The sequence below is a fragment of the Ovis canadensis genome, chromosome 1 (genome assembly GCF_042477335.2).
Source record: "Ovis canadensis isolate MfBH-ARS-UI-01 breed Bighorn chromosome 1, ARS-UI_OviCan_v2, whole genome shotgun sequence".
NCBI lineage: Eukaryota > Metazoa > Chordata > Mammalia > Artiodactyla > Bovidae > Ovis > Ovis canadensis.
Genome location: NC_091245.1, coordinates 51,493,382 through 51,505,605, shown reverse-complemented (window position 1 = coordinate 51,505,605; position 12,224 = coordinate 51,493,382). Strand labels below are relative to the sequence as shown.

General features: G+C 42.2%; 1 protein-coding gene across 2 annotated transcripts in view; it reads left to right on the top strand.

Annotated features, from left to right (window-relative positions):
- The window catches only part of ERICH3 (glutamate rich 3), a 126,837-nt gene that overhangs the window by 112,215 nt on the left and 2,398 nt on the right, over positions 1-12,224 (top strand). For both annotated transcript variants that reach the window (XM_069594765.1, XM_069594755.1), the window contains 2 exons: positions 3,957-4,082; positions 9,369-11,743. In XM_069594765.1, the coding sequence (XP_069450866.1) occupies positions 3,957-4,082; positions 9,369-11,725 (2,483 nt within the window). In that variant the 3' untranslated portion in view covers positions 11,726-11,743. The remainder of the gene's footprint in view (positions 1-3,956; positions 4,083-9,368; positions 11,744-12,224) is intronic.

Sequence of the window (12,224 nt, the reverse complement as noted above, 5' to 3'; positions counted from 1 at the left end):
AGGATAGACCTTAGCTTTCTGAATGTTATCTTTGAACAGGTGTGGTCTTGAGTTGTAATTAATCCTGGGTTTTTTGTAAGCCATGTTTCAGTGCCAAAGGTAACATACGAACATCTTCACTGTGTAGGTAGATAATGTTAGTCATGAATTTTGTCATAGTGAGTTGCTGGGAAGATAACTGATTGGCGACACAAAAAGTGATCAAAGAATAGTCATAGTTTTCAAAGTGACCGGGAACTTGGAATAAACCTGGATATCTATTTACTCTGTTTATATGGCCTTCTTCAGTTCAGTTCAGTTCAGTTCAGTTGCTCAGTTGTGTCCGACTCTCTGCGACCCCATGAACTGCAGCACGCCAGGCCTCCCTGTCCATCACCAACTCCCGGAGTTCACGCAGACTCACGTCCATCGAGTCTGCGATGCCATCCAGCCATCTCATCCTCTGTCGTCCGCTTCTCCTCCTGCCCCCAATCCCTCCCAGCATCAGAGTCTTCTTAGGCTCTTAAAATTCAGATAAACAATTCTTGGCAAAACTTTCTTCTGATACAGAATTGCTGGTTTGTTTAGCTTCAAAAGAAGCAGAGGAAAGGGAATGAATTTAGAAAGCTTGCCTACTAATATTGAAAACCATATCCTTGCCACCACTTTTCAATGACTAAATTATCAAATTTAGAAGGAATTGGTGGAAACTGAAAAACTGGCTGTAATAGTACAGGGACGTAAGACCCCTTATCATTAGAGGTGAAATTATTAATTGATAACTCCTTTTTTGAAGAACATAGAGAAACATGTATCAAAAGTGTCTAAAAGTCATCATGCTTTTTGACCCAATAATTCCAATTCCAAGAATTTATACTGAGGCAATAGTCAGAAATAATAAAATTATTATGAGCTATATTTGAAGTAGCTTTATAATCACAAAAAATAGAAACAATTCAACATTTAACGCCAGGCAATTGGTTAGCCAAATTTTAGTAAATCTTTATTAGAATATTCCATGCAGTTATTGAAGAATAGTTCTTATTAAATGATACATGGAAACAGTCACAATATTTTGCTAAATGAATAAAATGGGATACAAAATGTTATTTATAGAAGTAGTAAAGTAAAAAAAAAAACCCATACTTAGAAACCTGCCAAAATGTTGACTAGTAGTTGTTTCTGAATGGTGAAAATAGGATATTGTTGTTGTATTTAGTTGTATTGTCCCTGCATTTTTAAATGTTTATTATTTCAAGGTTCAAGTAGTGAATATGTACTCTTTTCATACTTGGGAAAAGTAACATATATTATTTGTAAAATGTTCTCATAATAGAAAGCTAATACTGTAATGTAATAATATTTTGGTATTTTAAAAATATCTCGAAGTATCCTATAGCATTTGAGTTGAAAAGATGTTTTCCTATGGAATTCTCTGTATGAGCCTCTTCCATTTTGCTGCAGATGCTATGGGAACTGACAGTTCTGTTTGCTTTTAATGGTCATCTTTATAGCAAGGTGAAGGAGCAGAGCCTTGAGGGATGAAGAGCTAAATAGATAGAGGAAACAGGGCAATGTGTCACACTGCTGACACGGGAGTCTCAGCATGCACTGTCCTCCCATACAGTAGGTGGGAAATGGTCAAGGTTAGACACTGGCTGAGGTCTTGCTTTTAAGTTTCAGTTTCAAAAGAACATCTGAGAAAAAAATGACCAAGTAAGGCCTTTTCTGATCTCTCACCTAATAAATCCTTGATGCTCAGGCCAGTGTCCCATTTTTGCTAAATCTGAATCAGGCAGCACCTACCTGTACAGGCTGTCATTGACTTCCAAAGCCTAACCCTCCAGGAGCAAGCTAGCTGACATGGGCAAGTGGTGATTACAGTCCTGAGAAAGAAGGACTACATGCTTCAGGAAATTCTGAGTGAGTCTGTAATTTACAGATTGTGCTAGTACTGTTTGGCATCTTAGAATAGTCTTTTGGTTCAATAGCTGCTAATTGTTTATTTTAGTTATTATTATTGTAAATCATATTAAATATTTTATTAAGGTATCATTGACACACCACATTATATTAATTTCAAGTATACAACATAACGATTCTATAACTGTATAGTAAACCATATTTCTTTATAGCCTGTGGACTACTTGGGGAAAAGCTTAGATGTCCTGTTGGCTCTGATGAAACAGAGCTTCAGTAATTGATACCAAATCAGATTCCCCTCCACCCTCCTGTCCTGCCAACCTTGGGATTTCTGTTGCTTAGTAGGTCAAGCAGATTTATACACAAAGACCTAAAACACTGTTAATTTAGACTCTCTAGTTAAACAGTGCCAGCATTAGTATAGTAGGAAAGATGATATCTAACTTATATATACTATGTTATAAAGTTATTAAATAAGGATTGACTTGATTTAAAAAAAGAAAATACAATGATAACCTAATTTTCATGAGTTGATGTCATCTCTAAACTATATTATTATTATTAAAAAAAAAACTTTTTATATTTGGTGGATTGGATGAGTGAGGAAAACTGATGCTCAAAGACTGCTTACAGAGAATACATTTGGCCTATGTGATGCACTTCTTTCCACTTCCACCTTTTTTTTTCTCTTAAGATTAATGCAGTTAATTCTTTCCATTTTTTCCCCGAAAGCTATGTGAACCAGATATCTCACTATTTGTTTCCAAACACAGAGGGATGAGTAGGTAACTAATTGCCTCTTAACAACTCACCTTAAACTGAACAAGGGATCACATTCTAGTTCTTTTCTTGAAGTACAGTCTCTGGATCAACTGGATCAGCCTATCTGAGAGGAAAGAAAGCAAGAAAGTAAGAGAGAAGGGAAGCAAAGAAAGAAAGGGAGAGAAAGATAGAGAGGGAGGATATTTTGGAGAAAATATGTTTTTATATAAAAGGGATAATCTAGGTCTAGTATTCTTCTGTGAACTTCTGTTAACCAGGAAGTGATGTGATGATAGCTGTCAGAGATTTAGGGACACAGGATCTGATGATAAGCAAGGGATGTAGACAAGGATGGACTGTAACCTGCCAGGCTCTTCTGTCCATGGGGATTCTCCAGGCAAGAATTCTCCACTCTCCAGGAGTGGGTTGCCATGCTTTTCTCCAGGGGATCTTCCCAACCCAGGGATAAAACTCAGGTCTCCTGATTGTAGGCAGATTCTTTACCAACTGAGCCTCCAAGGAAGCCCCATTAGGTGCTTAGGCACTTGCTAATAAGTTAAACATAAACATGTTCCACAGGTATTATTTCATGTAATGCTCCCCATTTAATCACTAAGATATCTCTTTTTGACAGATGAGTATACTGAAGATGAGACTGAGCCTTAGGCCAAAGAACTTACCCAAGGTGACACAGTTAGTATGGAACTTGATCTCTTTAGTTCTTTGCGTTCCTAAAGCTCAGTGCTAGTAATCAGTGCAGGTAAACAGAAATGTCTACAGCAGCTTTTACTGTCAAATTTATAGGAATTATGCAATATCTTTTCTGCTCTGTCCACATGGAGTGTTGGGGTCACATCACTGAAATATCTACTAACGGATAAAATGCTTATGCTACGGTTCTGGTAGTTTTAGAGATCTAAAAGAATCTAGTGATGATTGGGATTATAAAAGCCATAACACGTTTCTAAAAAGGAAAAGGCAACTAAATTCCTTTACAGTCATTTCATTGCATGTGCCTTTGGCAAATCTGTCTCTGCTTCTGGCTGTTGCCTCTGTTTTTTTTTTTTTTTTTTAATGTAAGTATCTCTTTGCACGGATTTCTTTACTTCATGATTTCCTATTTTTTTTTTCATTTTGAAATCATAGCTTGGACATTGTTTAATCCTGACATTTTAAAAACAGGGTCTTAACGTGAATGCTTTTAAATTAACCCCACTTGCTGCTGTTTCACTTACAATGTTTCCTTGACCTGTTTTTAATACCTTTTGATATTTTATGTGGTCTCCAATCAGTTGAACAGGTAGCAGCTGAAGCTGTGGACTCTAGCCTCTATTGCCACTACGACTACAAGTCTGGTGTTAGCAGCACAGACGAAGGAGAGAAGCTCTCAAGGAAGCTGGAGACTGACACAGGTGCAGGTAAGGGTGCATCATTACCTAGGAAAGATCTTCAGAAAGCCTCTGCCAAAGGCAGGGCCATTTCCATCTTTCATCTTCTTATCCTTGTTTCCGTCTTTATTTTCTTTTTGACCAGTGAATGTGATGGCAGGAGGTGGTTGAGAGGCATTAAGGGGAGCTTTGGAGCTGACATCAGATATGAAAGTTATTCTTTTTTTGAATACATTGGTGCCTAGAGTTTGTTTTTTAAAAAAGGATTTCAGATAGTAAAAAAGGACTGCAAATAACAGAAAATATTGGTAGGGATTTTCAGATCAATCTTATTTCTTAGCTTGTCGCCCAGTTAGGTGGATGTGCCTAACTGACCCATTGGAGACTTGAAGAGCCCAGACACATTTCATGATGATTTATTTGAACTCCTCATTTTTTAAAATTAGGCAAGAATTCATTGCCATCAGCAAATGACCTGGCTCTTGATGATGAGTCTTCCAGCTGCAGGAGTGCCAATTAGAGCGACTCAACAGACCATGACTCATACATATCTAGTCACACAGCCTGTGTCCTTGAAATCAGGTTTCCCTGTATTTAGTAGGTAATTTTTTTTAAAATATCCCGATTTGAATACATGTATGTGTGTCTGAAAGTAGGGGAGGGAGAGGGGGCTTCATTGTATTCATCATGTGGTCACATTACCCCCCACATCCAATTTTTAATGATGGGCATCAAGCCCTGTAAGGTATTTGAGACTTCACTCTATTTTCAAGCAGACAAATTTCACAGTTTCACAGATGCATCAGAAGACACAAGATTCCTGGGTCAGAGAAAAAGGACTGTGTTACTCAAGACAAACAGTAGCGGCCAGATGATTTGCACTTAGACTGGCTCGCTGAGCTCAGGTGCCCCCAGGGAGCGTGGAGAGGGCCAGGTGACACCCGAACTTGAGTGGACTGAGCTGCAGGAGGACTCGGGGCTTCAAGAATCCAAGTCTCTCATAGTGGGCATTCAGCCAGAGGAGTTCTAATATACCTCCCGAAACTTCTGCAACGCGGGCAGAGTAGTTGTTGCCTGTTAAATCTGATTCAAGCAAGAAAATATCGCATATTGTATGCAGTGAGAGGGGAATGTGGAAGGGAGATTTGTTAGGGCTCTCTGTGTGCCAGGCACTGTGCCAAGCATTTTATGGTTTGTTCTTAAAAAGATTCTGTGAGTCAAAGATTGCTATTATCGCTTTAGGATAAGAGAATGAATACTTAGAGATATGTTGTCCAAGTTCACACAATTATATGGCAGAGCTGGCATTCTTACCCAGATCTGTCTGACTCCCAAGTACACACTCAGTCACTAAATCAAATTGCCCCTGTTTGTGAATATTGCTTGGTTTCTTATATTCATTATTTTTTTTCAAAAGCCCATGAGGTTACTAGCAAAAACACGTCATGTTTTTGTATTGATATTTCTTAGAAGGGCTTCAATTACGCTTTCTCCCTTGCTTCAGGAATGTCATGTCTGACTCCCCTGTGTGTGTGAGTGTGCGTGTGTGTGTGTGCGCGTGTGTGTGTGTGTGTAATAACTCAGCTAGATGCCATTACCACTTTTAGGTACAATATATTATTACATAGTGGCTAGGCAATTTTATTACCCTGTATTCCTGAATGTTCTTTAATTAATCCATAAATTTAGAGGTCAACTTAGCAAAACAGAGGACTTTGCTTAAATGTTTTTTATAACTGACTATTGAAGTATACTTTCATGCAGGAATTTGAATAGTAATACACATACTATTAAAGAGACTTGATATGTTGTTTCTCATGGCTTTCATTTAATTTTGTTTTAAATCTAGTAATCTGCAATGAAATAAAACAAACCGTATTCTTTCAGGTGAACTGGCTCCATGGAAGCCCATTTGGCTCTACATTTAATATAATAAATAACTGCTGTGGTATGCTGAGGACCTCCTATAAAACTTAATGGCACGCTACTGATAGACCTGAGGTTTCTGTTGTGCTGTGTGCTTAGTTGCATCTGACTCTTTGTGACTCCAAGGACTGTAGCCCCCCGGGCTACTCTGTCCATGGGGATTCTCCATGCAAGAATACTGGAGTGGGTTGCCATGCCCTCCTCCAGGGTATCTTCCCAACCCAGGGAGATCAAACCCAGGTCTCCTGCATTGCAAGTGGGATTCTTTACCGACTGAGCCACAGGGGAAACCCCAAAAAACTGGAGTGGGTAGCTTATCCCTTCTCCTGGGGAAGTTTCTGTGACTCCCTTCAATGAATATATCAAAAGTTACCTTCCAAATACATTTTTAAAGGGAAATGTAATATCAGCTGTTATTGTCTGACTTCATAATGGCTTGTTTTAATAGCTCATAAGAGGCCAAGAGGAGGAACAAAGGACAGCCATATGCGGTGTTAGGAGAGGAACTGCAGTTATAGGACAGTCCCAGATGGAGTAACAGAGTAAGGATGAAGTGAGTAAGATCAGGGCTTTCGGTTTCTGGGAGATTGTTGGTGATGGGGTAGGGGTGAGATGGTTAGCCAAAAGGGCAAGCAACAGAAAACCACGAGGAAGACACACTTGCCTACTTTATATATTTATACCATTTGGAAGTCGGCACCCTGGCATTATAACTTATTCTGTAGAATCTATTCCAGTGTCTTCTGCAAACAAAGAAGATTAGATTGATAGAAAGCATAGAGAGGACCATTTGAGAAGCTCTAATCTCCCTAAGTCTGACACTGTTTCCACTGTTTCCCCATCTATTTCCCATGAAGTGATGGGACCAGATGCCATGATCTTCGTTTTCTGAATGTTGAGCTTTAAGCCAACTTTTTCACTCTCCTCTTTCACTTTCATCAAGAGGCTTTTTAGTTCCTCTTCACTTTCTGCCATAAGGGTGGTGTCATCTGCATGCATATCTGAGGTTATTGATATTTCTCCCGGCAATCTTGATTCCAGCTTGTGCTTCTTCCAGCCCAGTGTTTCTCATGATGTACTCTGCATAGAAGTTAAATAAGCAGGGTGACAATATACAACCTTGACGTACTCCTTTTCCTATTTGGAACCAGTCTGTTGTTCCTTGTCCAGTTCTAACTGTTGCTTCCTGACCTGCATATATAGGTTTCTCAAGAGGCAGGTCAGGTGGTCTGGTATTCCCATCTCTTTCAGAATTTTCCACAGTTTATTGTGATCCACACAGTCAAAGGCTTTGGCATAGTCAATAAAGCAGAATAGATGTTTTTCTGGAACTCTCTTGATTTTTCGATGATCCAGTGGCAATTTGATCTCTGGTTCCTCTGACTTTTCTAAAACCAGCTTGAACATCTGGAAGTTCACGATTCACATATTGCTGAAGCCTGGCTTGGAGAATTTTGAGCATTACTTTACTAGCATGTGAGATGAGTGCAATTGTGGTAGTTTGAGCATGGGCTCCCAAATCACTGCAGATGGTGATTGCAGCCATGAAATTAAAAGACACTTACTCCTTGGAAGGAAAGTTATGACCAACTTAGACAGCATATTTGAAAGCAGAGACATTACTTTGCCAGCAAAGGTCCGTCTAGTCAAGGCTATGGTTTTTCTAGTAGTCATGTATGGGTGTGAGAGTTGGGCTGTGAAGAAAGCTGAGTGCCAAAGAATTGATTCTTTTGAACTGTGGTGTTGGAGAAGACTCTTGAGAATCCCTTGGACTGCAAAGAGATCCAACCAGTCCATTCTAAAGGAGATCAGTCCTGGGTGTTCTTTGGAAGGAATGATGCTAAAGCTGAAACTCCAGTATTTTGGCCACCTCATGTTAAGAGCTGACTCATTAGAAAAGACTCTGATGCTGAGAGGGATTGAGGGCAGGAGAAGGGGATGACAGAGGATGAGACAGCTGGATAGCATCACTTACTCGATGGACGTGAGTCTGAGTGAACTCTGGGAGTTGGTGATGGACAGGGAAGCCTGGCATGTTGCGATTCATGGGGTTGCAAAGAGTCAGACACGACTGAGCGACTGAACTGACTGAACTGAACTGAATCTCCCTAAGTATTATTCTGCAGTTGAAAAATTTAAATGCTTTGGCCTTTGGTCTGGAATGCTTTTATTTATTTTGTGTGGATCACTACAACAGAAATGCACATATTTGCTAAAGGATAAGAAATCTATCTGGAGCCTTTTAAGAAATATTGAACTTGTATTTATTGAAGTATGATAGCTAACACACCCAGATTTGCAGGAAAGTATGGATGAGAAACTTATGAAATGCTTCAAGTAGGTTATTTATGTTGAAAATTGTCCCAGACTACAAAGTCCTGTCTTGCTCTGTGATCCTCTTTTGCCAAAGGCAAATCAATTTCTGAAGGTAGAGGGGAGGTATTCTGACCCACAACACAAATTTGTATCTATAGTATAAAGTCTTACCTTAAGCTATGAAGTTATTTGATGACTAAATTTAGATATAGTGGCTTTAATGGGCAGAGAAGGCAATGGCACCCCACTCCAGTACTCTTGCCTGGAAAATCCTATGGACGGAGGAGCCTGGAAGGCTGCAGTCCATGGGGTTGCTGAGGGTCGGACACAACTGAGCGACTTCCCTTTCAATTTTCACTTTCATGCATTGGAGAAGGAAACGGCAACCCACTCCAGTGTTCTTGCCTGGAGAATCCCAGGGATGGGGGAGCCTGGTGGGCTACCGTCTATGGGGTCACACAGAGTTGGACACGACTGAAGTGACTCAGCAGCAGCAGCTTTAATGGGAGCAATGTATGGGATAATGATCAGTTCATATTGCATTATGATTCTGTTGCTAAATACTCACATGAGTACAAGAAACCTAGGCTGAGAACAAGAATATTATCGTCCAGTAGGGAACAATGATTGCTAAAATGAAATCCTCACTATTTTCCTTGTGGCATAATTTTTTCTGCAAGTCCTAATATTTCATTTGAAAGTGGGATATATGTATGTGTGTATGGGTGTGTGTGTGTGTGTATTAGAAAGAGAGGGAGGGAGCGAGATTTTATTATTCTAAGACATAGGGTTTTTTTGTTTGTTTTCAACAGTTCTGATGTTCAATTTCCTTTAATATCAATGTGTGTCCATTAAGTTTGATAGCTCTTTTTTTTTTTTTTTCATCACGAAAAGCCATTATTAAATCATGGTGCATGTTACAGCTGATGGCATCCTAGAATTGAGGAAATGAAATGTAATATCAGTAGCCCCTTGATATTATATATAAATATCTCTTATATATAGAAAATTATATGTAATGTCTCCTCCTGCACTTTGATTAAAGTAACCTTGATTTCTAACCTTATTTTATAGCGCTGGGTAGGAATCTAGTGGTGGAGGAAAGGACTGTACTGAGCTCAAACAAGAAGTCCAAGCAAGTTGCATCAGAAGACCACACCCTGGAGATGAAAGAAGCAGCAGAAGAAGGTGGAGGTCCTCAACACAGGGATGCTGACACAGAAGGAAAAGGGGATACAGTACTGCGGGGGAAAGCCGGGGTTAATGAGGTTCCCTCAGGGCAGGGGAAGCCAAAAGTAGAACACCTGGCATTAGTAGGACAGTTTACAGAGGAAAGAGAGCTCTCTCAGGGCATGGCAGCTGAGGCAGAGGCAGAAGCAGAAGGGGATAGAAGGCAAGATAAAGAAGGGTTAGGTGCCAGAGAAGGAGAAGTAGCAAAAGACTCTGGAGGTCTGAATGAAGGTGAGGCTGCTGAGGCACAGGCCTTGATGCAAACAGTGCTGGAGACGGAGGAGGCAGCTTCTGAAGGTGGGCAGGCTTCAGAGAGGGCAGTGCTGGCAAGCCAGGCAGCAGCTCTGAACTCAAGGTGTGCTCAGGAGACAGTGGCCCTAAGAGAGGCAGTGAGGCCAGAGAAGGGAAATTCTGACAGTGCGGCTGTGAGTGCAGTTGGGTCTGCAAAGCTGGGCGTGCAGGACAGTGAAGAGGAAGCATGTACGGACCTAGAGGACAGGGAATCCACAGAAGATGCTACATCTGACAGAGAGGAGGGTTTAGAAGAGGCAATGCTGGGGCGAGACGAGCCGACCAAAGACAGAGAGGCAGTCGCGGGGATGGAGACACCTTTGAGCTCCTCCACTTCTGAGAAGGTTGAGGCTACTCAGATGGGGAGTTCAGTGGACAGCCTGGAAGGACTTCGGAAGGACCAGGTGGAAAAGGAGGGGATGGTGATGGAGTCAGAGTCTAATAAAGATGATGACAGGAAAGAAATGTTACCTGAGGAATTAGACTCAGAAAAGAGAGAGAGGAGCAAAGCTGAGAGGTCAAAAACACCTCTGTGGGAAACTGAATCTGAGAGAGAAAAGGTGACGAGGGCAGAGGTGCTTCAGGATGAAGACGCTTTAGAAGAGGAACAAAATCTTAAAAGGAAAAAGGGGGAACCTGTGCAGGAAGAAAGACCAGAGGAAGAGACACAAGCCTCCCCAAAAGAAATGGAGTGTGATGCCGAGGACGAAGCAGCCACGGGGGCATCTGCAGTGACTGAAGACACAGGGCAACGGGGAGAGGACTCACTGAGAGACAAGGAGGTTGACATGTTTGAAGCGGCCCCTGGATTTGAAAATTCCCTGGAAAACATAAAGGTTTGGGGGAAAGGGGAAGGAGGGGAAAGACTGAGAGGTGCCGGAATCACAGAGCACAGAGGCTCAGCAGAGCTGCTCTTTAGTGAGAATGTGGCCCACGAAGAGCAGGAAGAGCAGTCCATCCCTGCAGGGGAGGGGGTGTCAGGAGCTCCTGAAACCAAGTCCACAGAGAGGGTGCAGACTCCTAGGGATGCAGGTGAGGCCCAGGGGTCTGCAACCAAAGATCAAGACATGGTCGCCAGCCAGGAAGGGAGGAATAAAGACGGGCCTTTACAGGGGCCAGAGGGAGTAGCCATCACAGCCTTGACCCAAGATGTTCCCGAGGGAGATTCCATGATGGCAGGAAAATTCAGTGACATGATGGATGAGGACGCAGAGGAGAAGGGGGATAAAGGGTACACACTGGGGACAGGAGTGCCAAAGAATGGGGACCCTAAGGGGGACAGGAGCGTGCATGGTGTGGTTATGACTGTAGAAGACCCCCATCAAGGAGGAGGAGCCTCAGAAGAAGCTGCAGAGAGGGAGGATGATTCTGCTGAGGGGAAAATAGAAGCAAATAAAGTCTCCTCCTTTTCAGATGTTGCTGGGGAGGAAGCTTGGCACACAGTGTATGAGATGCCAGAAGAAACAGCAGCTGCAGAGAAGGTGGCTGTAGAGGGGATAGTGCTGAGCAGGGAGGATGTGCCAGTGGCCGAGGAGATGACTGCAATTTCGGCACTGGAGGCTGAGGTTGAGGCTCCAGAGGAACCTTCTAACCTGGAAGGGAAGGTTCCAAAGCCAGGGGCAGCTGGGGAGGCAGAGAAGGCTGAAACCACACTGGAGGCTGAGTCTGAGTTGGTGGGAGAGGAGGCAGGGATGGGGAGTCCTGATGGGGAGCAGGAGTCAGGGGAAGCTGAAGAATTTAGACTGGAATTATCACAAGAGAGTAGGTCGGTAGCCAGGAAAGAGAGTCCACAGGACACAGAAACACTCCCTGAGAAGCCCAACTGCAGGGAAATCCAAGAGAAGCAGGAGCTTTCAGTGCAAAGAGGAAGTGAGGACCTGGATGTTTCCTTGAGTCCGGGGAAGGCCTAAGAGACTTCATGGCTGATGGTGAGTTTAAGCCCGACCTGTTTGCAGGATTACACAGATCTCCCACCTGGGGCCTCTTCTCCTGTGGGCTGTCTCATCCCTTTATCAGTGCCTGCACACACAGGCTTCAGTTCCAGGGGCTGCTGACCCCATCAGGATAGGGGCTGGGCAAGATGGACAGGCAGACCAGAGGCATACAGGGACCCATTTCTACACCCTGTACAACTCTAAATCCCAGCCTCTGTCTTTGCAAGCACAGCTCTCAAGCAGTGAGATCCTCCTCCTCTCCCTTACAGGGCCAGGAAGATAGATACAGAGGAGAGCATGTGCCATGGGGACAAAAGGAAAAAGGCTTAATTTCCCTTTAAATGGGCTGTCTTTATTTCTGAAGTTCTGTGAAGTTTAATAAATATATATAGCATAAATTAATAAAATATATTAAAATATTTAAAGCGTGTTAAAACATATATCTGTAAAGTACTGATGATTATAACTAAAGACC